Source organism: Pogoniulus pusillus, chromosome 8, assembly GCF_015220805.1.
Source record: "Pogoniulus pusillus isolate bPogPus1 chromosome 8, bPogPus1.pri, whole genome shotgun sequence".
In the NCBI taxonomy this organism is placed as follows: domain Eukaryota; kingdom Metazoa; phylum Chordata; class Aves; order Piciformes; family Lybiidae; genus Pogoniulus; species Pogoniulus pusillus.
Genome location: NC_087271.1, coordinates 1078756 through 1106149, shown reverse-complemented (window position 1 = coordinate 1106149; position 27394 = coordinate 1078756). Strand labels below are relative to the sequence as shown.

The 27394-nt window shown below is 53.7% G+C and overlaps 1 protein-coding gene across 2 annotated transcripts; it reads right to left on the bottom strand.

Annotated features, from left to right (window-relative positions):
* PRKAA2 (protein kinase AMP-activated catalytic subunit alpha 2) lies at positions 1–27394 on the bottom strand. 2 transcript variants are annotated; one of them, XM_064146925.1, is made up of 9 exons: positions 27220–27394; positions 19996–20137; positions 14275–14368; positions 11838–11982; positions 9861–9948; positions 7527–7751; positions 6000–6504; positions 2983–3109; positions 1–2089 (listed from the first exon to the last, which is right to left on the bottom strand). In XM_064146925.1, exons 1-9 carry the CDS (start codon positions 27311–27313, stop codon positions 1851–1853), a joined length of 1659 nt encoding a protein of 552 aa, XP_064002995.1. In that variant the 5' UTR covers positions 27314–27394; the 3' UTR covers positions 1–1850. The 2 variants fall into 2 exon arrangements, with proteins under 2 accessions (XP_064002995.1, XP_064002996.1); XM_064146926.1 differs by lacking the exon at positions 1–2089 and adding an exon at positions 2128–2751.

Sequence of the window (27394 nt, the reverse complement as noted above, 5' to 3'; positions counted from 1 at the left end):
AAGAAAAAAAGGAAGAAATTTGAGCTGTGTAAGTCACATCAGTGAAAAAAATCCAAGCATAACCCTGTAACAAAAGTAAGGCAATTCTGTGTGGTTAAAGAAGCCAAGCTGACTTCAAGCTGAAAATGTCCATTTAAGCTGCCAGTAGATGGCAAAAATACCTCAGATCTGTCTTCAGTACCTAAAACGATTAGTACAAAAGGCTTAAGGTGTAATTCTCTCCCTTGCTTCTCATAGAAAGTATAAATTAAAGTGCAACTGTACCAAAGGAAAAAAACAAACAACAAACCCAACCCCCCAACTGCTCACAAAAGACAACCCCAAACCTCTGATGGGGCTTTAGAAGCTATCAAAAGAGAGGGATTAAAATGATCTTAAAGCTGGGACTAGCAAGAGCTCTTTTGCTTTGTTTCTTAAAACACAGCCCCACCCCCCACCCCAAAAAAGAAGATAAAAATAAGAAATAACAAAAAAAATATGACTTAGGAATATTTTGGCAACGTTTTCCTAAAGCATTTGCTCCTTGAACTGGAGTTAAATGCCACAGCAAAGCTAAGGCTGCCCCTTAGACCCAGCCCACCTAAGCATAGAAAAAACCCAAAGAGTCAGGCAGGCTTTGGGTTTACCCTTGGAGAAGAAGAATTTCACCTTAAAAATCCCTGTAGTTTGTCTTAGAAAACAGAATCCTACACCCTGCAGATAGGCAGTAGTAAAGCAGCAGCAAAACTCTTGACTCCAGGGATCGCTGCCTGCTGGGCGGAGCTGAAGGTCCCAGTCTGGCAGGCGGTGACAGCAGCGGGACCGAGGAGCCTTTCGGTGTGAAAAGTGAGGCTCTGGCAGTGCCAGGCTGTGGGCAGGGAAGGCAGATCTGGCAGCGAGGTTAGGGTGGTGGCAACAGGCCAAGGCGAGAAGTAAACGCTGCAGAGCTGCGCGATGCTGCCGGCGCTCGGGCGGTGATGATCCCCACCACCAGGCGAAGCCAGGTGGCTTTTGGGTGGCTTGTTGGCATCGGGACCTCTGTGGGCTCACCTCACGGGAGGGTGAGCAGGTTGGTGGGGAGATGATGATTAAAGGCTGGGGAAAAAAGGCAAGCAGCCTTCACCTTTGTCAGTGCTGTCCAGGGCTATCAGCAGGAGGAAAGAAAGAGTCTCATGGGGCACTCCTCCGCAGACATTTGCCATGTGGAGGCTTTCCCACAAGCCGTTTGCAAGGGGACCTTTGCACATTCCACCTCCCCTCCCCAGATTTAGCAGAGGGAAAAAAAATCAAGAGGGAAGGGAGGGCATATTGCACCAGTGCAGAAACATCTCAGCAGCTGCTACTTTTAGGAGGAAAATGTTACCAGAGGCCAGCAGCCCCCTCAGCACCTGGGGAGTGAACACTTCAGAGCTCTCTCGTTACCTCTCTGCATTTGTGTAGCTCCTGGTTGACCATTCTGACCTGGCTTAGCCCATCCTGCCCCTGCTCTGCAGCATCAACCTCACTGCATGCTACCTGCATGGCAGAAAGCTTGGCCATGGCTCCATTAACTCAGGATGGGAGGCCTTTTCCAAACACTCAGTGATACATTTGCTACTTCACAGCCGTGCCAACACTTCCCATTTGGCTCACTAGGAAAGAAAGGGTGTTGGATCCACTTCACCACGGTATAACCAGCGAGGTGGACTTGTTCTTACTTTCCTCAGTGCCTTCTTAAAGAGGAGAATGCTTTGGGTCCAGGAATTGGCTCTGTTTTGCAGGCTGTGGAGTGGTGAGGGGTGGAGGAGGAACAACGAAGCAGAAGAAACAAGGACCAGGTCCTCACAGTGCAATACCGTGTGCAGAGGGACCAGTGCCTCGGGCCCCGACTGTCAGCGAGCCAGGGCCATGATGAGGCTGGCACACATCTCAAAGAAGTCCATGGTGTGGCTGCCAAGGCGTGGTGGCACCGAGGGGATGCTGCCGACAAAGGAGCCGCTCAGAGAGCCCATCAGGGACTGGCACTCGGCAGCTGCGGCAGCATCGATGCTCAGCCTTGGCCGGTGCAAGCCAGCAGCGGAGCAGGAGCGCTGAGGGGTGGACGAGCCAGACCTCTGCTCCATCACATCATCTTGGGTATGGAAAAAAGCAGATAAAAGGGGCATTAGCTTGGCATCTGCAGTACCAGTGCCTTGCCAAAGCTGCAGTGTTGGGAGGTGGCAAGTGGCTCAGAAAGGCTGTCACAGAGACACAGAATGTTAGGGGTTGGAAGGGACCTCCAGAGATCATTCAGCACAACCCCACTGTAAAGGCAGCATCCCCCAGGGCAGGCCACTCAGGAATGCATCCAGGTGGGTTTGAAAGTCTCCAGACAAAGAGACTCCACAGCCTCTCTAGGCAGCCTGCTGCAGGGCTCTGGCACCCTCACCATACAGAAGTGTCTCCTCATATTGAGGTGGAACCTCCTGTGTTCTATCTTGTACCCATTGTTCCTTGTCCTGCCACTGGGCAGCACCAAAAGCAATCTGGCACCTTTGTCTTGACACCCACCCCTCAGCTATTTATAGACACTGATAAGATCCCTCTCAGCCTTCTCTTCTCCAGACTAAATGGCCCCAGATATCCCAGTCTTTCTTCACAGCAGAGAAGTTCAAGTTTTGCAGTCATCCTCCTAGCTCTCCACCAGACTCTCCAGCACATCCCTGTCTCCTTGAACTGGGGAGCCCAGCACTGGACACAATATTCCAGGTATGCTCTCACCAGGGCAGAGTAGAGGAGGAGAACCTCCTAGACCTGTTGGACACACTTTTCTTAAGGCCCCACCCTGGATGCTGTTGGCCTTCTCGGCCACAAGGGCACATTGCTGGCCCGTGGAGAACCTGCTGTGCACTGGCACTCCAACAGCTGACTTCAAACAGCTGCAACAAGCACCTCAAAGCACAAAGAAAGAGTTAAATACTGGTTTTAAACTCCGAAGCGTGTCCTGCTTTGGGCATCTCGTGCAGCACCATGCCCCCCACTTACCATCGATGCTCTTGAAGTCCAGGAGATAGCTGCGGTTGTCAACCTGGTAGAGCTGCAGGCTCATCTTGACATAATTGCCTGTCACTGGGTTCTTGCGGCGCACCCTGAGGTGGTAGGAGTTCACCACCTACAACAGGAGGCTTGCTTTCAGCAGCAAGAAGAACAGTTCTTCCCTAATGTGCTTTTTCTAGCCACTAGCAGGACATCTTCTGGGTAGAAGACAGCTTCTAGGATGCCTTTGAGATGAAGCAAACTGCTTCCTATCCTGCGCCCTCCTAGCACCAAAAATGCTTCTTAGGGTTTTGATTCACCAGATGCTGGCAGAGGCTGCTGGGACCCATCTGCACCAGACTGATGTTTGGCTTCTTCCTCACCAGCAGCAACAGCCATATAGAATCACAGAATGGTTTAGGTTGGAAGGGACCTCAAGGATCAGCCAGTCACAACCCCCTACCATAGGCAGGGACACCTCCCACTAGAACAGGTTGCTCAAGGATTGCATCCAACCTGGCCTGAACACCTCCAAGGAAGGTTGTGGGGCAGAGAAGCACCCAATGTGATCTTTGATCAATGGGTCTTTGATCACATTGGGTGATTCTGTGCTCCACAACCTCCCTGGGCAGCCTGTGCCAGCGTCTCACCAACCTCACTGCAAAGAGCCCTTTGCTAACATCCAGTTTCAGTCTCCCCTCTGCCAGGTCAAACCCATTCCTCCTCGTCCTGTCAGTACCAGACCTTGATCCATAGTCCCTCCCCAACCTTCCTGTAGGCCTTCAGAAGGCCACTCCAAGGTCTCCTCCAAGCCTTCTCCAGACTGCAGAGCCCAAACTCAGCCTGTCTTCACAGCAGAGCTGCTGCAGCCCTCAGCATCTTGGTGGCCTCCTCTACACTACCTCCAACACTTCATGTGCTGCTTGTGCTGGGGGCTCCAGAACTGCCCCCAGGAGTGCAGGTGGGGTGTGAGGAGAGCAGAGCCAAGGGGCAGAATGCCCTCCCTTGCCCTGCTGCCCACACTGCTCTTGCTGCAGCCCAGCACAGGATTGCTGTAAGGGCCAAGAACTCTACCCCTGGAGCTACATGTGAGGACCATACCCATGAAACCAAGGCAGGCTGTGCAGAGTAACCAGCAGGAGCTAAATTCCGTGTTAGTGAATCAGCCTCGAGCTGTGGATTTCCTCTTGTTGCTTCCCCACCCCACAATCTGCTACATCTCCTTTGCAGTGAGATCTTCTCTCCCTGCTATATTTACAAAGCAGTTGGACAGCCAGGGAAGTTATTTTGATAGGGAGTCACATCTCAGGTTATTCTTAGGGTGAGAAAGACTATGGTGAAACCTCCTGTTACAAAATAAGCTCCACTGCCTACATGAAGACTTTGAGCTGGCTTTGGTGTGTGAAGCTGTACCAGAAACACATCAACTTCATTCACTCCCTGTAAAACCACGCAGCTAACAAATGTCTGGCTGGTGTAGGAGGTAGCCTGGAGACAGCACATCTCCTGGATGCTGCAAGGAAATCAGGTCTCTCTGTGCTACCTGGCTGGGAACATCTAATACAATAAACAATAAGGAGCTAGGAGGCTCTGAAAAAGCAGCACAGTGAAGTTCATTCTGTAGAACCCCTGGGACACATAACAGGGAGGGTATCTCCTGTGGTGACGAAGATCTGGGCTGAAACTCTCCTTACTGGCAGAGGCCAATGGGATGAGACTGAATAAGGCCAAGTGCAGGGGTCTGCACTTTGGCCACAACAACCCCAAGCAGTACTAGAGGCTGGGGACAGAGAGGCTGAGAGCAGCCAGGCAGAGGAGCTGAAGATGAGGCAGCAGTGCCCAGGGGGGCAGCAGAGCCAATGGCATCCTGGGCTGGCTCAGGAGCAGTATGGGCAGCAGGACAAGGGAGGTTCCTCTGCCCCTGTGCTCAGCACTGCTCAGGCCACCCCTTGAGTGCTGTGTCCAGTTCTGGGCTACTCAATTGCAGAGAAATGTTGAGGTGCTGGAAGGTGTTTGGAGAAGGGCAGCAAGGCTGGGGAGGGGCCTGGAGCAGAGCCCTGTGAGGAGAGGCTGAGGGAGCTGGGGGTGTGCAGCCTGCAGCAGAGGAGGCTCAGGGCAGAGCTCATTGCTGCCTGTAGCTCCCTGAAGGGAGGCTGTAGCCAGGTGGGGTTGGGCTCTGCATGAGGGCACTGCAGGGTTCAAAACTCCTGCTCTTAACTAAGCCCCACTCCTGACTGGTCCATCTTTCACAAGATGTCCCTCGTGTCACTTCAGCACACTCTGCTAGGACCCGAGTAGGAAAAATGAGTTACTGTGTTTGGAGCACTCGAGATGACCTTGCAAGGAATCAGCCTCTAAAATTAGAAATGTGACTGGCTCCTCTTATCCTCCTCACAGCTGAAGGAGGCAGAATCATCTTCCCAGGCAGAGGCTTAGAGCATTTAGAAGGAAAACTCTCATTCCATGCCATAAATGAACACTGCAGATACCAAAACCCAGCCAGCATCTTGGAATCAGAGAATGGTTTAGGTTGGGAAGGACCTCAAAGCTCAGCCAGTTCCAACCCCCTGCCATAGGCAGGGACACCTCCCACTAGAACAGGTTGCTTAAGGCCTCATCCAACCTGGTGGTGAACACCTCCAGGGAGGTTGTGGAGCACAGAAGCACCCAACGTGATCTTTGATCACGTTGGGTGCTTCTGTGCTCCACAACCTCCCTGGGCAACCTGTGCCAGAGTCTCACCACCCTCAACCTGTGCCAGTGTCTCACCACCCTCAACCTGTGCCAGTGTCTCACCACCCTCACCATCAAGAGCCCTTTCCTAACATCTACTTTGAATTTCCCCTCTGCCACTTTAAACTCATCCCCCTCTCATCCTCTTCTGCCTGTTTGCATTAGTGAGACATCAGAGGGATGATCACGAGGCAGGGGGAATGTGTTTGGAGGCTCCAACCATACTTACATTAAGCTCCCTGCGCAATTCAGCTGCTGAGAAGCAGCCCCTTAGGAGCCCCAGCACTGCCTACCTTCCACTCAAAGTCCAGCTGCTTCATGGCACGGTACACCTCGGCCATAATGTCATAGGGCTTGCTCTGGCTGCGGATTCCCAGGTGCCACTTGGCCTTTTTGACAGTCAGGGGTTTGGGCTTGGTGGTGTTGAGGGCATCCAGAGGGCACCGTGCTTTGGGGCTGTCGGCTATCAAGGGCGGCATCCTCTCGGGGTGCGGCTTGACGCCGGGAGGGATGTGCACGGCGCTGTCGTCCATGAAGGAGCCGGTGGGGGGGCTGGAGGCGAGGTAGAACTCACTGGCTTGGTTCATGATGCGGCGGTTGTCGATGACCAGGTGGTAAGCCACGGCCAGCTGGTCCTGAGGGTCGCCGCTGTAGAGGCTGTTCATCACCTCCGACTCCATGCACTCGAACTTCTCGCACACCTCCCGCACCGCATCGTCGTCGACGACGGTGGCGTCGTAGGAGGGGTCCTCCGGGAACAGGTAGCTGGGCAGCTCCTCCTTAAACCACTCGTGCTCCCTTGGGAAGGAAGAAGGCAGCTGCTGGGAGAAGGGGAGCACTCGCTGCCACCCCTCCCTGCCGGGGCCAGCTAAGGCCGCTCACGCGTGCTAGTCTGAGCCTAGCTGGGACAGCTTAGTGAGAGGAATGAGATTCTGGCTGTGAAAAGGGAGCAATCAATAGTGATGGCTGCTGCACTCATAGGCCTGCCTGGGCAACCTGCTCTTGCACACTCCCTTCAGCTACTGGAAAGCCTCCATTAGCTCTTCCTGGAGCCTTCTCTTCTCCTGACGGAACACTCCCAGCTCCCTCAGCCTTCATTCTGTGACTCTGTGCTCCACATCCTTCCCTGGGCAACCTGTGCCAGAGTCTCACCACCCTCACTCCAAAGAACCCTTTCCTAACATCCACTTTCCATCTCCCCTCTGCCACTTCAAACCCATTCCTCCTCCTCTCACTACCAGACCTTGACAATAGTCCCTCCCCAGCCCTCCTCTAGACCCCTTCAGATCCTGCAAGGCCACTCCAAGGTCTCCTCCAAGCCTTCTCTTCTCCAGGCTGCAGAGCCTCAACTCTGAGCCTGTGCTCACAGCAGAGCTGCTGCAGCCCTCTCAGCATCTTCATGGCCCTCTTCTGAACTCACTCTAACAGTTCCATGTCCTGCTTGTGCTGGAGGGCTCCAGAACTGCACACAGGACTCCATAATGCCATAAAAGAGCATTTTAAATGTATATAAGAGTCTTTTAAATATATATTCATATAAACATATACAAATACATATTGTCAATGTATATAAACCCATCACCCTGTTCATCATCACCCCCTGCCAGCCAGCAGCCCCTGCCCACCTCTCCATCAGCACAGACAGGTGCAGGAGTGCTCCTTGAACCATCTGGGACAAAAAAAGCAGCTGCATTAGCTGACTACTCTTGTAAGCTACCCCAGCCAGCTGCCAGCAAATGACCCTCAGGTCAGCCACCACCCTCTGCCACTGCCAGGCTGCCATCTCCCACATACAGCCATCCCATCCCACCGTGCCTAACCTGATGTCCTTGATAGTTGCTCTCTTGAGGGGGTCGACCTGCAGCATGTGCATGAGGAGAGTGGCCACGGAGCGGTTGAGGTATTCAGGGATGTAAAACACACCCCCTCGGATCTTCTTGAAGAGGGTGGGGACATGCTCGTCATCAAAAGGCAGAGTGCCACACAGCAGGGCATAGAGGATGACACCACAGCTCCAGATGTCCACCTCTGGGCCAGCATAGAGCCTGTAAGGACAGCAGAAAGGTGTTGCCCCTATTGCCCTGCTGAGCTGGGCAGCAGGTCTCACCGAGCAACCTGGGGACCACTGAGCTCCACCAGGGCTGCAGAGCTCAGGGCTGCTCACATGGACATCCCCAGCCACACGTGCCTAGGGGCACTCAGGGGCAAGGAGAAGTGACAAGGCAGAGCTGGCACTGGCTGCCCATGCTCTTCTGGTCAGCCCTGGACATTCCCTGCCTCTGCCACAGCCTCCAACAAACCAAACCTCACATTTCCAAGAGGTGTGCCAGGCTGATTGCTCCTTCAGCCCAAGAGCTCAGCAGCCAGCAGTCGCTGTTCGCTCAGAGCAGCAGATACTCTGAGTGTTTATTTCTGGCTGAGGCTTGTGTGCTGGTATGCCAGAACTCCTGCTTCTGCCAAGCTGCTGTCGTGCTCCCTGGCATCACCCAGTCAGAACACCCAGGGCTGCCTGCTGCTCGCTTCCTTTCTCTCTTTTTGCTACAACTGAAGCTCTCTCAGAGATCTGGGGCTGGAACACCCTACCAAAACAGAGGCTGAGATGGAAATGCAGAAGCCTTTTTGTAGAAGCATGTTAGTTGGAAGAGGCCTTTAACATCACCAAGTCTGGTGCTAACCCAGTGCTGCCAGGTCACCACCAAACCACATCCCCTAGCCTCACAGCTACACAGCTTCTAAATCCTTCTGGGGATGGCGACTGCACTGCTGCTCTGGGCAGTCTGTTCCAGGCTTTGACAGCCCTTTTGGTAAGGAAATGTTTCCTCATGGCCAACCTAAACCTCCCCTGGTGCAGCTTGAGGCCATTTCCTATCCCCTAGGAGAAGAGCCCAACCCCTACCTTGCTACAACCTCCTCTGTACTAGCCATAGACTGCAGTGGGGGCTCCCCTTAGCCTCCTTGTCTCCAGGATGAATAATCCCAGCTGCTCCTTGTAGGAGTTGTTCCCTAGACCCTCCACCAGCTTCACTGCCCTTCTCTGGACATGCTCCAGCAGGACCCCCCGGCACCCTGCATGTGCTCCTCCTGAACAGCACCACCACAGTGCACAAGAACTGCCACGCAGGAGTTCCCTAACCACCACCAAAACACTGGCTCTGTTTGCCCAAGGGTGAGAACACCCCTGCTGAGGCCAGGGATGGCACCAAAAGCCATTTTGGGACTGCAGGTGATAAGCTGGATGTGACCCTGCCTTCATGCCCAGTTCCAAGAGGCAGGCAGTGTGATTGCTCTGCTGGTAAGTGCATTGCCCGAGCAGCTGATAGCACTCTTAAGGCCAAATGAGATGCACTGTTATGACTCTGAAACCTGAGCTGTCAAGGTCTACTGCTTCTCTGCTCTAGCCAGCAAAGGCAGGAGGAGCTGGGCACTAGCTCAGCCTTGCAGGAAAAACAGATCCCCTGCAAATGCAGCTCTTGTAGGCTGCTGTAGCCTTGAGAAGAAGGCAGCTCAGTGTGCTCAGCAGGGCTACGAAACTCAAGCATCACTGACCCTGTAAGCAGCATTGCTGCAGGAGAGCTGCAGTGACAGCCAGTGGGAAAAGGGCACCGTGGAGGCTGGGTTTGCTTTCAACAAGTGGTTATTACCTGTACCCTTGAAAGAATCAGGCTCTGCATGCAGTGACTAAACCATAGAACCTAGAGAGAAGAGGGTGATGTGGAAAAGCCTTTCCATCTGAAACTCCACTATTTGCACCCTGCCTAACCAGCAATACAAACAGTCAGCACCTGCTATTACCAATTCCTCCAGAAGAAACATTTCTAGCAAAGCAGGGTTTGCTACTACAGCTACCTAGAAATGCCAGAACCAGGAGATTTTGCCAGTAGATTCACCCAAATATGAAGCACAGGTTGGAAGGATTCAGAGGCTTCTACTAGATGTGCAGTGCTGCTTCATAGAGTGATAGGATGCCTCAGGCAGGAAGGGACTTCAGGGATCATCCACTCCAACCTCCCTGCCATGGGCAGGGACACCTCTCAACTAGACTTAGATGCAGGGGGCCTCGTCCAACCTGGCCTTCAACATCCCCAGGGAGGAGGCTTCCAGGCCCAAGAAAACCCGTAAAGCCCACATGCTGACACAGCAGTGGCACATCCTACCTTCCAGAGATGACTTCAGGGGCTGCATAATTTGGGGAGCCACAGCTGGTGCGCAGAAATTCGCCATCTGACATCATGTTGGACAGCCCTAAAAGCAGAGATGCTTACTGCACATCACAGGATCACAGCACAGCTCAGGGCGGAAGTGACCTCAGAGATCATCTGCTCCAACCTCCCCACCATGCCCAGGGACACCTCTCAGCTAGCCTCAGATGCTCAAGGCCTCATCCAGCCTGGCCTTTGACACCCCCAGCAAGGAGGCAGCCACAGCCTCCCTGGGCAGCCTGTGCCAGAGTCTCACCACCCTCCTACTGAAGAACTCCTTCCTCAGCTCCAGTCTAACCCTGCTCTGCCTCAGCTTCAAACCATTCCCCCTTGGCCTGCCTCTAGACACCCTGATGAGAAGTCCCTCTGCAGCCTTCCTGTAGGATCCCTTCAGCTCTTGGCAGGCAGCTCTAAGGTCGCCCCAGAGTCTTCTCTTCTCCAGGCTGCACACCCCCAGCTCCCTCAGCCTGTCCTCACAGCAGAAGTGCTCCAGCCCTTGGCTCATCTTTGTGGCCCTCCTGTGGACTTGCTCCAACATGTCTTTGTCATCCTTAAGATGAGGACAGGACGTGAAGGTCCAGGTCTAACAGGTGGAGGCAGCAATTTGGAGGGGAATTGCTGACAGTTCAGATGGACTCCACTTTGCTGACTTAAATTATTGCAGTCATTTTCACATCCAACCATGGAATGCTCACTCCACGTTAATTTTGCCTCTGTAAGTTGCAAATCCCAGAGCACATAGGAAGAGAGATATAATTCACCCCCTGTGGAGCTGTGAAACCAGTGAATCATCCAGAGGATTTATCACTGCTGGAAAGGACTCACCAGAACTGAGCTGGTCTGCCAGAGGCTGGAAAGGAGTCACTGGAACTGAGGTGGTAGCTGAGCTGTTTCACGAGTCACAGAACCTTAGAGGTTGGAAGGGACCTCCAGAGATCATCCAGTCTAACCCCCCCCATCCATCCCCTAGGGTAGCTCACACAGGGATGCACCCAGGAGGGTTTGGAAAGTCTCCAGAGAAGGAGACTCCACAGCCTCTCTGGGCAGCCTGCTCCAGGGCTCTGGCACCCTGACAATAAAGAAGTTTTTCCTCCTGTTGGGCTGAAACCTTCTCTGCTCCAGTTTGCAGCTGCTGCTCCTTGGCTTACTGCTGCTGAGCACCAAAAAGAGCTTGGCCCCAGCCACTGACCCCCACCCCTCAGACCTCTGTACCCATTGCTCAGATCTCCTCTCAGCCTTCTCCTCTCCAGTTTAAACAGCCCCAGGGCTCTCAGCCTCTCCCCACAGGGACGATGCTCAAGTCCCAGAGTCACCCTCGTGGCTCTCTGCTGGCCTCTCCCCAGCAGGTCTCTGTCTCTGCTGAACTGGGGAGCCCAAAACTGGGCACAGTGTTCCAGGTGCGGTCTCAGCAAGGCAGAGTAGAGGGGGAGCAGAACCTCCCCAGCCCTGCTGGCCACACTTCTCCTGATGCTCCCCATCTGCCACTGGCTCTCTTGGCCACAAGGGCACATTGCTGCCCATGCAGAACTTGCTGCCCACCAGCACTCCAAGGGCTTTCTACCCAGAGAAAAGACAATGGAGTTTCAATGGACTCCAATTGGAAATGCCCCTTAAAGGACTCCTTTTACTGCTCATTGGCACAGTGAAGTGAGGCCAAGAGCACAGGGGCACCCACACGAAGCACACACGGGCACAGGCAGGCAGCCCAGCCTGAGCCAGCTGCACCCTGCACACAAACCAGCTCCACCTTACACTGAAACACTCTGCTGCTCCAGCCTTAACGCCTGCTGGTGGGCGCGGGGCTGGCGTTTGCAGCGGGGAGGCTCTGCAGGCAAAGCAGCTGCCGGCGGCCAGGCAAAGGGCCGGGGGCTTGGTGCGGCAGGGAGCGCCCGGGGGCGGCTGCGGAGCCGGCAGGCTGCGGGGGTCACCTACCGAAATCGGCGATCTTGGCGTTCATGTGCGCGTCCAGCAGCACGTTCTCTGGCTTCAGGTCCCTGTGCACCACCATGTGCCTGTGGCAGTAATCCACCGCCGAGAGGATCTGCTGGAAGAGGCGGCGAGCTTCTGCCTCCTCCACCTAGGCAGCACAGGGGCAAAGCCTGGGATCAGTCACGGCACGGCTGGGAGGCACCTCCAAAGCTCGGCCAGTCCAACCCCTGCCAGAGCAGGAGCACCCAGAGCAGGTCACACAGCAACACAGCCAGGCAGGGTTTGGATATCTGCAGAGGGAGACTCCACAGCCCCCTGGGCAGCCTGTGCCAGGCTCTGTCACCCTCACAGGGAAACAATTGCTCCTTGTGTGCACATGGAACTTGCTATGCCTCAGCTTGCACCCAGTGCCCCTGTGCTGGCACTGGCATCACCCAGCAGAGCCTGGCTCCAGGCTCTGGCACTCACCTGCACACATTTTTAAGCATTCATGAGATCACCTCTCAGGCCATTCTCTTCTCCAAGCTCTCAGCCCCAGCTCCCTCAGGCTCTCCTCCTAACAGAGCTGTTCCATTCCCTTCAGCATCTTTGTGGCTCTGCACTGGACTCTCTCCAGCAGTTCTGTGTCCCTCTTGAACTGGGGGGCCCAGAACCGGACACAGCACTCCAGATGTGGCCTCACCAGAGCAGAGTGAAGGCACAGGAGAGCCTCTCTCGACCTACTCACCACAGCCCTTCTAATCCACATTGCCCCTCCGGGCCACCAGAGCACACTGCTGGCTCATGGGCACCCTCCCATCCACCAGGACCCCCAGATCCTTTTCCCCTTCACTGCCTTCCAACAGTCCCCAGCCTATCCTGCTCCCTGGGGCTGTTCTCTCCCAGGTGCCAGACTTCCCTCTTGCCCTTGTTGAATTTCTCCCTGCCCAACCCTCAGCCTGTCCCACTGCAGCTGAATGGCAGCACAACCTTCTGCTGTGGCAGCCACTCCACCCAGTTTGGTGCCATCAGCAAACCTGCTGACAACGACCCCTCTGTCTTCAGCCAGGTCATTGATGAATCTATTGAACAGAACTGGTCCCAGTACTGACCCCTGTGAGACCCCACTAGCCACAGAAGGTTGGTCTGCCTGCAGAGCTGGCAAGAAGAGGTTTGGCTTAGCAAGGAGCCAAAATGTTGAGAGAGAAGTTCACAGCATGGTCGTGACCAGAAGCAGAAACAAAGCAGATTTCCACCTTGCCCTCTATGTTGTGCTAGGGTGTGCAAATGATGCAGCTCAGAGAGAAACTGGCATTTAGCTGACCTATCAGAAGCAACTCAGTGATGGCACCAGAGCCTGCATCCCAGTGGGACCAGCTTTGCTGTACAGCACATGCAGCCTGAGGCTGGACAAAGCACTGCAGAGAGGAATGCCTCACACAGGAGGCTCTAGAAAAAAATCAGTTAAAGAATCCCAGAATGGCTCAGGTTGGAAGGGACCTCAGAGCTCATCTGCTCCAACCTCCCTGCCATGCCCAGGGACACCTCTCAGCTAGCCTCAGCTGATCAAGGCCTCATCCAGCCTGGCCTTTGACACCCCCAGCAAGGAGGCAGCCACAGCCACCCTAGGCAGCCTGTGCTAGAGTCTCACCAGCCTCCTACTGAAGAACTCCTTCCTCAGCTCCAGTCTAACCCTGCTCTGCCTCAGCTTCAAACCATTGCCCCTTGTGCTGTCTCCAGACATCCTGATGAGAAGTCCCTCTGCAGCCTTCCTGTAGGATCCCTTCAGCTATTGGCAGGCAGCTCTAAGGTCACTCCAGAGCCTTCTTACTCCAGGCTGCACACCCCCAGCTCCCTCAGCCTGTGCTCATGGCAGAGGTCTGGGCTGCACTCACACTGCAGCCTCCTGTTGAGACCCCCAGGGCCTGTTCCTCAGGGCTGCTCTCAGCCATTTCCCACCCAGCCTGGAGCTGTGCTTGGGGTTGCACCCACCCAGGTGCAGCACCTCACACTTGGCCTTGTTGAATGCCATGAGGTTGTCCTGGGCACAGCTCTGCAGCCTGCCCGGCTCCCTCTGGATGGATCCCTGCCCTCTAGCAAATGGACTGTGCCACACAGCTTGGTGCCCTCTGCACACTTGCTGAGGCTGCACTGATTCCTCTGTCCATATCACTGATGTTAAGATCCCCCCCTCAGCCTTCTCTTCCCAGGCATAGTGGTGTCTGAAAACGTTGTTCAGATAAGCCACATCCCTGGGAAGGTCTTCAGACATCCCAACTGGAGCCAAGGGGGCAGTCTGGGGAAGGTGAGCTGCGGATGGAAGGGCTGGGAAGCAGCTGCTATTTTGGGCCTTAACCATGCTGCCTGGAGCAGCCCCCTTGCTTCTAGACAGCCTCCCCTTGCTTCTGAACAGCTTCCCCTGGCCACGGGAGCGCAGGGCTGCGGCACTGCCGGCACTTACGCGGCCGTGCTTACAGATGTAGTCAAACAGTTCACCGCCAGAGACGTATTCCATCACCATGAAGAAGTCTGTTGGAGTGCTGATGACCTGGTACCTGCAGAAACAACCCAAAAAGAGACCATTAAAAACAAGGAAAGGCTTTTAAACAGATCGTTTGGCTTCAAGTTGACTCCTCATATGGGTCGCTGCAACTCCAGGCTGGGTGGGGAATGGCTGAGAGCAGCCCTGAGGAACAGGACCTGGGGGTCTGGGCTGAGGAAAAGCTCAACAGGAGCCTGCAGGGGGAGTGCAGCCCAGACACAACCCTGTGCTGGGCTGCAGCAAGAGCAGTGTGGGCAGCAGGGCAAGGGAGGGCATTCTGCCCCTTGGCTCTGCTCTCCTCACACCCCACCTGCACTCCTGGGGGCAGTTCTGCAGCCCCCAGCACAAGCAGCACATGGAAGTGTTGGAGGCAGTGCAGAGGAGGCCACCAAGATGCTGAGAGGGCTGCAGCAGCTCTGCTGTGAGCACAGGCTGAGAGAGTTGGGGCTGTGCAGGCTGGAGAAGAGAAGGCTTGGAGGAGACCTTGGAGTGGCCTTGCAGGATCTGAAGGGGGCTCCAGGAGGGCTGTGGAGGGACTATTGGCAAGGTCTGGTAATGAGAGGATGAGGAGGAATGGGTTTGAAGTGGCAGAGGGGAGACTGAAACTGGATGTTAGGAAAGGGTTCTTTGGAGTGAGGGTGGTGAGACACTGGCACAGGTTGCCCAGGGAGGTTGTGCAGCACCAGGCTGGATGAAGCCTTGAGCAATCTGTTCTAGTGGGAGGTGTCCCTGCCTATGGCAGGGGGTTGGAACTGGCTGAGCTTTGAGGTCCCCCCCAACCTAAACCATTCTATGATTCACATAAGCATTTGTGTGGGTCTTGCACTTACAATCACTTTGCACTCCCAAAAAGCCACTTCTGGTCTCAAGGATCATCTCTCACTCCTCCATGAAAGGATCTTTTACAGACCCCCTCTTTTCCTTCAAGCCTTTAAGTAATCCTCCTGGAATCTCTGCCAGACAATTCTACCACACTTTAGGGCTGCTCTGCCTTTCACATTTACAATTTGGCTAAGAATTGCAACAAGAGTTTCAGAAATGAGGCTGCCTTAGCCAGGGGCAGAGACCTTCACTACTTGAAAATGGGGGGGGGGCTACAAGAAGGCTGCAGAGGGGCTGTTTGCAAAGGCCTGCAGTGATAGGGTGAGGGGCAATGATCTGAGAGAAACAGGGCTGGGTGCTAGGTTGGACTGGATGAGCTTGGAGGTCTCTTCCAACCTGGCTGGTTCTATGAAAAGGACATTTAGATTGGATGTTAGGAACAAGTTCTGCTCAAGTGCTGCCTCCTGTATGTTCCGTCAGGAACCTCAATTACACAGAATGGACTTTTTGGGTTTGTGTTCTCCCCTTGGCACAGCAAGGATTGCAAATGCAGATTCTCACATTCTCAGTCCTCTGCATAAGCCTTCAAACTGCCTTTCTCAATAGCCTCTGCTACAAGGACAGGCTGAGGCAGCTGGGGTTGTTCAGCCTGGAGAAGAGAAGGCTCCAGAGAGACCTCACAGCAGCCTTCCAACACCTGAAGGGTGCTGCTAGAAGGTTGGAGAGGGACTGCTTGCAAAGGCCTGCAGTGATAGGACGAGGGACAATGCTTTGAAATGAGAAGAGATGTAGCTTCATAGGATCACAGGATGTTAGGGGTTGGAAGGGACCCAAAGAGATTGAGTCCAGCCCCCCATCAGAGCAGGACAATCCCCTCTAACACAGATCACAGGGGACCACATCTAGACAGGCCTTGAAAGGCTCCAGAGAAGGAGACCCCACAGCCTACCACAAGGTTGGATGTTAGGAAAAAGCTCTGCACCATGAAGGTGGTGGAATATTGCAACAGGTTGCCCAGGGAGGTAGTTGAGGCTCTGGAGATATTCAAGGTCCCATCCCTGGAGATATTCAAGGTTGGGCTCAACAGGGCTCTGAGCAACCTGGTTTAGTGGAGGTGGTGGAGTCACTGTGCCTGGAGGTGTTGAAGCCCAGCCTGGACGGGGCACTTAGTACCATGGTCTGGTTGCTTGGCCAGGGCTGGATGAGCTTGGAGGTCTCTTCCAACCTAGTTGATTCTATGACCATTTGCAAAGGCCTGCAGTGACAGGATGAGGGGCAATGATTCTGTGATTCTATGAGAAGAAATTTAGATTGGATGTTAGGAACCAATTCTGCACCAGGAAGGTGCTGGAACACTGCAACAGGTTGCCCAGGGAGGTATAGTTGAGGCTCTGGAGATAATCAAGGTCCCAGCCCTGGAGAGATTCAAGGTGAGGCTCAGCAGGGCTCTGAGCAACCTGATGTCCCTGCTGACTGCAGGAGAGTTGGACTGGATGAGCTTTGGAGCTCCCTTCCAACCCAAACCATTCTATGATTCTGCTGGTTTCCAAGGACAAAGAAGATAAAGAACAACTCTTGATACTAGAAGGAGCTTCTTTTGGAAGGGTGCAGAAGACAACCATGAGCACCCCAAAGAGCTGATGCTCAAATATTTCACCTATATATATATTTGAGAACAAAGCAAAGGAAAAAAAAGAAGAGACAAAAGAATCTGTACCACCCCTGACTTGAAAATGTATACTCCATTTTCACCCCAAACCAATGCCTGTGTGCTGCAGAGGGGCTGCAGTGTCCCAGCTGCTGCAAACTGCCACTGATCTGCTGAGGTCAACACAGCTACAGCAGTTCAGAGCAGCACCAGCTGAGCCCCCCTCTCTCTCTGTTTTATTTTCAGACACATTGCTGTTTGCCTTGGGGTTTTTCACAGCTGAATTTCCAGAGGTGGTAATCTCAAACCAACAGATCTCAAAGAGCTTTCAGAGATGAGCAAAGCAGATGGGTGAGAGCCCTGCAAAGGTCATGAGGAGCAGCCTCGTGTCTGCCCAGGGCTTTGAGCCCAGAGCCCTGAGTTATTGTGAACTGCTGTGAAATGTCCACTCCTTTTAGATAACAGAATCACAGAACTTTAGAAGCTAGAAGGGACCTCCAGAGATCATCCAAGTCCAACCCCCCCTGCCCAGGCAGCATCCCCTCACACAGGAACACATCCAGGAGGATTTAGAAAGTCTCCAGAGAAGGAGACGCCACAGCCTCTCTGGGCAGCCTGCTCCAGGGCTCTGGCACCCTCACACCAAAGAAGTTTCTCCTCCTGTAGAGCTGAAACCTTCTCTGCTCCAGTTTGCAGCTCTTGCTCCTTGGCTTACTGCTGCTAAGCACCAAAAAGAGCTTGGCCCAACCACTGACCCCCACCCCTCAGACATCTGTACCCATTGCTCAGATCTCCTCTCAGCCTTCTCCTCTCCAGCCTAAACAGCCCCAGGGCTCTCACCCTCTCTCCACAGGGGAGATGCTCAAGGCCCCCGCTCACCCTCGTGGCCCTCTGCTGGCCTCTCCCCAGCAGGTCTCTGTCTCTGCTGAACTGGGGAGCCCAAAACTGGACACAGTGTTCCAGGTGTGGTCTCAGCAGAGCAGAGTAGAGGGGGAGCAGAACCTCCCCAGCCCTGCTGGCCACACTTCTCCTGATGCTCCCCATCTGCCACTGGCTCTCTTGGCCACAAGGGCACATTGCTGCTCATGCAGAACTTGCTGCCCACCAGCACTCCAAGGTCTTTGTCCACGGAGCTGCTCTCCAGCAGGGCAGCCCCAACCTGTGCTGGTGCCTGTAAAAAGCTACTGAAAGAGGAGGTTTGTGCCCCACGGTCTCCTCCTGGCTCACTGCGCTGCACCACTGCAGCACACACCAGAGGACGCTGGCACTGCTAAAGTGGGTTTCACTTTTAGGCTTTAATACTCTGACAAATGTGTGAACAGGACTTAACTTGCAGGGCTGTGGGTACACAGCTGAGGGCTCTTGCTGGCTTTTTCATGAAATAATGCCAATCTGTTCTCCAATAAACCCTGGGAGCTGCAAAGTTACTCTAAAGTCAACAGTGGCTGCATGGTTAGTTATTTGCCTGGAGAGAGAATTTGTTTTCCCTCGCCTCTAAGTCCCAGGTATTTGCTCTATCTCCTGCCAGTTTTAAGGCTGACCTAAATGTCAACTTAGCCTCACAGTTGCCATTCAGCAGCTTTCTTTTGTAGAAATGCCAAAGATATTACCGAGCGCCTCATTAACGTGGGCTGCCTGCACAAACTGGGGATTGAGGAGCAACCCCAGGGGCTGGAGGGCAGGTGCTGATTTACAGCTCCAACTCAGGTTCATCAGAGTGGGCAACTTTGAAAACTTCTGTCTGAATAATAAATTCAACATAATGTTGCTTTAAGCTCTGGATAATCAGGCCATTAAAGCCTAAAGCCTATTGACTGCAGGCCAAGGCTTCGCTCTAGGAGCCTGCCTGAGCTGCAACTCCTCAGGCACAACTTTCAGCAGATTCAGGTCTGGAGATAAGAAGCTTAAAAAAAAGTCAGCAACCAAACCTAGAAACAACCCAAACTCCTAACAGCAGGAAAATCCAGACCCTCTCTACACACCTTTCTAATGGCCTCTGCATGAAAGAGACTTCAGCTTGAATCGGAGACTGGTTTAGGTTGGAAAGAACCTCAAGGATCAGCCAGTTCCACCCCCCTGCCATAGGCAGGGATATCTCCCACTAGAACAGGTCACTCAAGAGCTCATCCAACCTGGCCTTGAACACCTCCAGGGTGGTTGTGCAGCACAGAAACACCCAATGTGATCAAAGATTCTCCCTGAGCAACCTGTGCCAGTGTCTCACCACCCTCACACCAAAGAACCCTTTCCTAACATCCAGTCTCAATCACCCCTCTGCCACTTCAAACCCATTCCTCCTCATCCTCTCATTACCAGACCTTGTCAATAGTCCCTCCACAGCCCTCCTCTAGACCCCTTCAGATACTGCAAGGCCACTCCAAGGTCTCCTCCAAGCCTTCTCTTCTCCAGCCTGCACAGCCCCAACTCTCTCAGCCTGTGCTCACAGCAGAGCTGCTGCAGCCCTCTCAGCATCTTGGTCGCCTCCTCTGCACTGCCTCCAACACTTCCATGTGCTGCTTGTGCTGGGGGCTCCAGAGCTGCCCCCAGGAGTGCAGGTGGGGTGTGAGGAGAGCAGAGCCAAGGGGCAGAATGCCCTCCCTTGCCCTGCTGCCCACACTGCTCTGGCTGCAGCCCAGCACAGGGTTGTGTCTGGGCTGCACTCCCCCTGCAGCCTCCTGTGGAGCTTTGCATCAGCCCAGACCCCCAGGGCTGCTCTCAGCCATTCTCCACCCAGCCTGGAGCTGTGCTCGGGACTGAACAGCACTGGCTGAGCAAAACTTGGTGCAGGGATATTGACCTCTTCCAGTAACTCTGGCTCTCAGTAGAATAAACACAGACTCATAGAATGGTAGGGGTAGGAAGGGACCTCTGGGGAACACTTCCATCATTCCTTCACACCTCAACTTCATCATCCCACAAGTTAGGGGGAGGCTCTCAAAAAGCAACATTTGCCTCTAACACGTGAAAACCTGGACCACACACCCCACATTTTCCACCCCTCTAAACCATCTCCTGAAGCCAAACCAATGTCAGAATGCAAAGCCTGAGCAAAGGGAGGAGTAAGCTGAGGACAAGTATGTGAAGCCACCTCCTGCATCCAAGCCAAGGGCAGAATGTGAAGGCTGTGCAAAGGCAGGAGCAGGCTGGGGGCAAGGCAAAGAGGCACTTACAGTTTGATGATGTGAGGGTGCCGGAAGAGCTTCAGGTTCTGGATTTCCCGTTTGATCTTCCCCACCACATCCAGGCTCCTGATTTTCTGCCTGTTGAGGATCTTCACTGCCACTTTGTGCCCTGTCAGCTGGTGTTCACCAACTGTTAGGAAAAGAGAGCATTGCAAAGTCACTAAACAGTGTAACAAGCCTCCCACACCTGATTTTTGGACTGGATGATCTAGGGGGTCCCTTCCAACCTGGTTGATTCTATGATTTAGGCCACCTGTGATTTGTAAGCTAAAACCAACATGGAAGAGAAAAAAAAAAACAAAGGAAAAAGGCAAAAAGATGAAGGGCTGAAATCTTTGCACTTTTTTGTTTTCCCTGGGGAGTCCTCCTTGAAGGGAGGGAATTTATCTGCAACAAAAAACCCAACAACCCACTTGAGTAAATACACCAGAGTGAGTTACTGGAGGAGTTCTACCCAAAGCTAACTTGCAAGGATTTACAGCATGAAAACCCCAGATCAGTCAGGAAACAGATAGAATTAAATGGCAGAGGAGAACCTCCAGTGTGGCATGCTTGGTTAGAATAGAATCTTAGAACCAACCAGGTTGGAAGAGACCTCCAAGCTCACCCAGCCCAACCTAGCACCCAGCCCTGGCCAAGCAACCAGACCATGGCACTGAGTGCCCCAGCCAGGCTTGGCTTCAACACCTCCAGCCACAGCCACTCCACCACCTCCCTGGGCAGCCCATTCCAACGCCAATCACTCTCTCTGACAACAACTTCCTCCTAACAGCCAGCCTAGACCTCCCCTGGCACAACTCCAGACTCTATCCCCTTGTTCTGTTGCTGGGTGCCTGGTAGCAGAGCCCAACCCCACCTGGCTACAGCCTCCCTGCAGGCAGCTGCAGGCAGCAATGAGCTCTGCCCTGAGCCTCCTCTGCTGCAGGCTGCACACCCCCAGCTCCCTCAGCCTCTCCTCACAGGGCTCTGCTCCAGGCCCCTCCCCAGCCTTGCTGCCCTTCTCCAAACACCTTCCAGCACCTCAGCATCTCTCTGCAATTGAGAAGCCCACAACTGGACACAGCACTCAAGGGGTGGCCTGAGCAGTGCTGAGCAAAGGGGCACAAGAACCTCCCTTGTCCTACTGGCCACACTGCTCCTGAGCCAGCCTAGGATGCCAGTGGCTCTCCTGGCCACACTGCTGGCTGCTGTTCAGCTACTACCTACCAGTATCCCCAGACCCCTTTCTGCCTGATCCCTAATAAAACTCAAGCCTTAAAAGTAAGCCATCCCACTTCTCCAAAAAAGAGCACAGGACAGAGGGATTTTCCCTGCCCCAGAGAGGGCTGCAGCAGGATTTGCATGACTAAAATGCATTTCTATTTATACTTCCCCCAGCCTGCTGCTGGGGTCTGGGTGCCAAGCTGCAGGCTCTCTGCTCTACAGCTGCAGCAGCAAGTCCTGTGCTTGCAGAAGGCACCAAGTTCAGCAGGGGCTGCTGTAACATGCAACTGGCTGCACTGAGATGCTGCTGGTGGGGACAAACTAAGCATGGTCTGGGAGCTGCACCCCTGCTGGGGTGGAGGCTGCGTTAAACAGTGCGGGACAAGAGGAATGCACCCCAAACTTGAGCCGTTTGTCAGAGCTAAACAGAGTACACAAAGCTGCCAGGGAGCAGGGTTTATATGGCAAACTAAGAGCAGGAGCTGCTTGGTAACTTGCCCAGTTAGATGTTCCTGTCCGAAAGGGCTCTCTGGCCTTATCAGCACTTTTTAAGGCGCTACCAAAACCGGCGGCAGGCTGCGGATGGGCTCCTGCAGCCCGCAGAGAAAGCCTGCTTACAGTAAATATTTGTGCTCTCTAATTACGAGCCTTACCCTGCCAGTAATGACAGAGAGTGCAAGGAGTTAATCACCATGAGCAAACCTTGTCATTACATTATTAAGGCTCTGTAATTTTGGAGGCTCTAATGAGCTGATCAGAAGCAAAGCGGCGCAAGAAGGGCAGGGCAGCGCTGCTCAGGGCACCCCAGGTCACTATTATTAGCCACCAGATAAGACCTGCTGGAGATTCTTTCCTCAGTAAGAGCATCCTAAAAATAAAACACTTCACTGCCCTTGAAAAATTAAAGCACCACTTTGCATGTCCGTTCTATTCCTCAGCAGTACTTAAAACTACTAAATGAAATGGAAATAAACTCAGCTGTTGCAGTAGAGATGCAATTTAGGGATTAGCTGAGGGCTGGAGGAGGCAGATAATTCCCTCGGCCAGTGCAAGGAGAGTGCTGTAAATAGTCTAAGGAGGCCTCTTCCCTGCAGCATCCTTGGGCAGAGGACAGGAGGGCAGTGCTGGACCTGCCCCGTGGCAGGAAGCCGTCGCTGGAGCAAGGCTCTGCAAAGTAGTGTGTGCCATGGGGACAAAAGGCTGCTGAGGCTCTACTGTGGGCTCCTCAATTCACTGCAAGCAATTCTCCCCAAGCTGTCCAACAGTCATCTTACCAAGGGCACTGATCTCCCTTTGCCAAGGCTGCCACGGTGTATGCACGCTGTGTGCTACACCAAGGAGGGCGGGGGAGGCACAACAGAGGGGTGCAAGACAACTTCAGCAGGTTGAGACCCAGCCCTCTACCAGCAGCATCTGGTCAGCTGGAGCACCTCTGCTCTCCTTTCTGGGGGCACAAGAAGCTCTACTCTGAAAGTCACCTTTGACTCATTCGGCTCCAGCAAAGATTTACAACAGGCTAAGCCACTAACTGGGACACTGAGAACAGCAAAGCAAGGAGGTTTAGCACTCAACTAGGAAGAAAAACCTCAGCTTCTGCCACCCTTTGTGCCAAGACAACCCTTTTCTGGCTTTTTGCAGGTGTGTGCTGTGAAATGTTTCCATTATATGCTGGGGGGGGAAGATACTTGGTTATGCCCAGAATGAGTAACTCCTGTTTTTAATACCAGTGCTGAACAGTTCTCTCTCTCATCCATGGCAAACAGCATGGAGCTCTGTGAAGGTCTGCTAGCTCAAACCCATTAGCAATTAAAAATAAACAGCCTGTTTTGTGATCCAGCCTTTGCTTACAGTAAGCAGTAGACACAGAGATATTATTGTCTCAGTCCCCAGTGGCTTGTTAAGCCTACTCGAAGGCCTTGAGAGGCAGAGAAAGAGAGAACAAAATTCACGTTTAAGCCTTCCAGGCCTCTCCAGATGAACCTCATTTGGTTCCTCTGTGCCCAGCTCTCTCTGGATGGCAGCAAAGCCTGCAGCTGTACCAGCCAAGCCTCCCAGCTTGGTGTCATCAGCAAACTTGCTGAGCAGACTGTCTGTCTGTGCCCTCATCAATGGCATTGATGTAGATGCTGAATAGCACCAGACCCAGCACTGATCCCTTGAGGACTCCACTGGTCACAGCTCTCCAGCTGGCCCTGGCACCATTGACCACCACTCTTTGAACTCTGTCTTGTAACCAGTTCCTAATCCACCTCACTGCCTACTCTTCCACCCCACACCTCCTGAGCTTGCTCACTAGGATGTCATGGGAGACAGTAGCAAAGGCCTTGCTAAGGTCAAGGTAGACTACATCCACTGCTCTCCCTGAACCTACCCATTCAGTTATGTCATCACAGAATGCTATCAGGTTAGTGAAGCATGACTTCCCCTTGGTAAATCCATGCTGACCACTCCTGATAACCACCTTCTCTTCCAAGTGCCTCGAGATGCCCTGCAGAAAGAGCCACTCCATCATTTTTCCAGGCAAGTCCTCAGGCAAGCTCCACCACAGGACTCCACTGGGGCAAGCAGGGGAGATGGATCCAACACTGAGTTGAGCAGCAGCATTGCTCACTGCACTGCATAAACCCCTCTGCCATAAGGGTTAGGTGGCAACCCTGACCTCCAGAAACCAGAACCAGCAGAGACAGTGTGAGAGTCCTTATCTGCTACCCCATCTCCTTGCACGTACGACTGCCTGGGCAACGAGAATGATTCAACATCAGTTACTACTAAGAAGGGAAGAGATAAAATAGAATTTGTTTCTGCAAGAAGACCCTTCTAGTCCCAGATTAGTTTGTTTTCATAAGTGAAAAAATGAGGAGGAGGAGTGTTTATCCTACAGTAAGCTGAGATAGTCATTAAAACCCCTTGACAACGTGGATTTTAACAGCAGGTACCAACAGAGCCTACCTCTGGGTGCATGTTTGATGAAGCTCGGGTAGCACAAGCAGCCAATACTGTTGCAACTGCTTTAGGGAAATGCAAAAGTTTAGGGAGGGGTGAGAAAACTCCTTTCCCATCAGCTGTGCCAGACCTTATCTTAGCCCAAAGTTAAAAATGAAACCCATCCAAAGTCTATATTTAGCAATGCTGTATCACTTCAGTGCCAGTGCCACTTGATCTTATATCATCCTTCCTTCTCCTTCATCTGTTCCATCTCCCTTAGTTCATCCTCCCACCAACACACAGTTTGTCCTTCAGCAGCAGTGGTACAGTGCCTGGGAAAATGGGATCTGACCCCAGCTCGAGTCCATGAAGGTGCCATCATAACCAACACAAACATAACATGAGCACTGCTGGTCCTTGGGGGACCACAAATTGATCACCTTGGTGGCCAACAAGCATGGGTAAGAAACCACAAAGTGGCCATCAGGGACATCATGCCTGGCACCACGTGGAAAAATATTTGTGTTCCTCTGCTGGACTGTGATTGAAGCTCTCCCAGCTGCAACCACTGTGGACCTCGTTGTGCAAGGGCTGTGGCCTTTGGGGACTCAGAGGGTGGGATGTGCCCAGCAGCAGCCTGTGTGACCTGCTCTTAGCAGCCACCAGCAGAGGAGACACCACCTCCTTCCTTCTTTGCTTCACTAAACTCAACACTTCCACAGCTCTGTGTTCTGCAAACTAATCTTATCTTTGGCCTGGAGGACACAGACAATAACTAGCACCAGCTCTCCCTCTATTTGGCATCATTCTGTGTACCAGCGCTGACCCTTGGCATGAGTCCTCCCCTCCACCCACCACATTCACACCCACCACCTGAACTCCTGCTGCCTTCCCCTCTCCTGTTATTTTCTCACCATTTCTAGCACCATTTTCAGCTACAACTTCAGTATTGCCATCAAAATCCTGCTCTCATCTGCCAGCATATTTTTTAGCACCCCTGCCTTGGTGTGGTCTTCTCTGTAAATGAGATCAAGGAACTGACCAGGCTTAAAACTGTTTCTTGCAGCGTTAAGCTAGTTGTTAGGAGGACCAATTCCCTGATGAGCCCAGACAGTGCTGAGCCAGCATGAACATCCCCAACAGGGCAAGCGGGAGGGTTTTTTTATTCTATCCTAGATCTGCTTTCCGATGTCTCAAAGCCACTGCTCAGCTCCAGCCACAAATTCAAGCCTTGGTTTAGCAGCCCATCATCACTCAATCCTTCCTTTCATTGTAATCCTTAAGCATGAGGAGTAAGGCAAGGGGAAGGGGGGGAAGTGCCTTTGATAAAGGCTTGTTCAAGGCAGAGTTTAAAGAACACACCAGGAACAAGAACACATCACCGATGGCAGCAGCCTCCTCAGTGAAAAGCAATTACGACACACAACAAGAGCAAACTTGAACCAATCAGGCAAAAATCTCCTGCCCTTGTCCTGTTTCTTGCTGAACAGGGCGAACAAAGGTTTTTTTCCTGAAGCTCATTTGATTAAGATGCTACACTTCTGTATCAATAGGAGGTCTAAGCTTCGTCGCCACCTCTACCCACTAGCTGTAAGCAATATAGAATCACACCGAGGAAAACAACAAAGATCTCTCTCTAGATGCGATTACTGCTTAGCCATAAAGGATTCTGAGCTAGAAAATCTCTTACGGTATTTGAAGTGTTCCTTTGGCGACTGACAGCTTTGAACCAAGGTCGGGGTCACACATGGGGGGTGAGGGGGTTGTGCTAGGTTGCTCCTAGAAGGCAGCTAAGCCCAAAAGTCTATCGTTGGCAGGGTTAATTTGGTCGGCAAGGCGGCGGGGAGGGGGGGGAGGAAGAAAAAAAAATGCCTTTGGAGCAGCGTTTTTGAGGTCTGCTGATACAGAGCAGAGTGATTTAAAATGGTCCTCGCTGTTAGAAGTATTTATTTTGATAATTTCTCCAGGCAGTAAATTTGTGGTTTGGGATTAAACCCAGCAATATATATATATATAGAGAGAGGGGCTTGATTAATGGTCACAGGTGGAGTTAGCGCCAGCGGTTGCGGCAGTTTCTCTCACCTGCTGTCAATTTAGGCTTATTTTAGAACTCAGGTGGCTGAGTGTGGGGCCCTCACCCCCTTCACCCAGCCGCCGTCCGGCGGGGCAAGGGGGACAGCTGCTCCCTTGGCTCAAGCCGAACTCACTGCCAACCTGGAAACGCAGTATCTGTTTTGCTTAAGGCAGTAAATTCTGGGGGAGGGGATTAATAGCTCGATTCAAAGATAAAATCCGCACCTCCTTGCGGAATTCACGTGGCGAGGGGAAGGGGGGGCGGAATTAGACGTTTTGGAGCTCTCACTGTCAGCGAAAGCAAAGCTGCCTTGAAAACGCGAGCGGCTGCTCCGGCATGAGCGACAGAGGAACCCCCGCGCACGGCTCCAGCCGGCCCCGACCCCTCCAGCCCTGCCGCAGCTGTGCCAGCTCCGAGCGAGCCGCCCCCGGCTCTCGGGGAGGCTGCGGGACTCCCGGGGCGGTGGAAGAAAGCCCCTCGGCAATCCGGTTCTGAACGCCCACCTGGCCATGACGGGAAAGGACGAGGCAGCCGAGCGGCGGCAGGGCCCGCAGGCTGGGCACGGAGCGGGGAGGGATGCCTATCGGTGCCCGGTGTGCTGTCCAGCCTCCCCACTGCCTCCCTCCCAGTTCGGGAGGAAAGTTTTGGTGGGTCCTGCTCGGAGCCCCGGGGGGGCTTCAGCAGCAGCAGCGGCGGCAGCTCAACGCCCTGCTACCGAAAGGCGAGGTCTGCATCCTCCAGCACCTGCCCGCGACCCTCCTCGCCATTGCTCTTCCCCCGCCGCGACAAGCGGCAGCCTCCCGCCCCGTGCCCACCGGGGAGGCGCCGCGCACCGCCCGCTGGCCCCCGCCGCCCCCCGGGGATGCTGCGCGGCCGCGGCGGTGAGAAAGCCGCCGAGAGGGGAGGTGATGGCCGGCGCGGAGGCCCGCGTTAGCGGGCAGGGACGGCGCAGAGCGAGGTGTGAGCAGCCCGGCGAGCCCGACCCCCTCCCCGCGGCCGCGGTACTCAGCTCTTGACTTTGCCGAAGGTGCCGACCCCCAGCGTGTCTCCCAGCACGTAGTGCCCAATCTTCACCCGCCCGTCGTGCTTCTGCTTCTCGGCCATGTTCGCCCCCCGCCGCCGGACCACAATGCAAAGGGCCGGCGCGGCTGGGCTGTGCGCGGCTGGGCTGTGCGCGGCTCGGCG

Bases quoted from the DNA above. Each gene is read 5' to 3' on its own strand.
- PRKAA2 (XM_064146925.1), bottom strand. From the start codon at position 27,313: ATGGCCGAGAAGCAGAAGCACGACGGGCGGGTGAAGATTGGGCACTAC. The intron at 20,138-27,219 runs GCTGAGTACCGC...TTTTCCTAACAG, and splicing joins CACCTTCGGCAAAGTCAAGA to TTGGTGAACACCAGCTGACA. The intron at 14,369-19,995 runs GTAAGTGCCTCT...TTGTTTCTGCAG, and splicing joins CACCCTCACATCATCAAACT to GTACCAGGTCATCAGCACTC.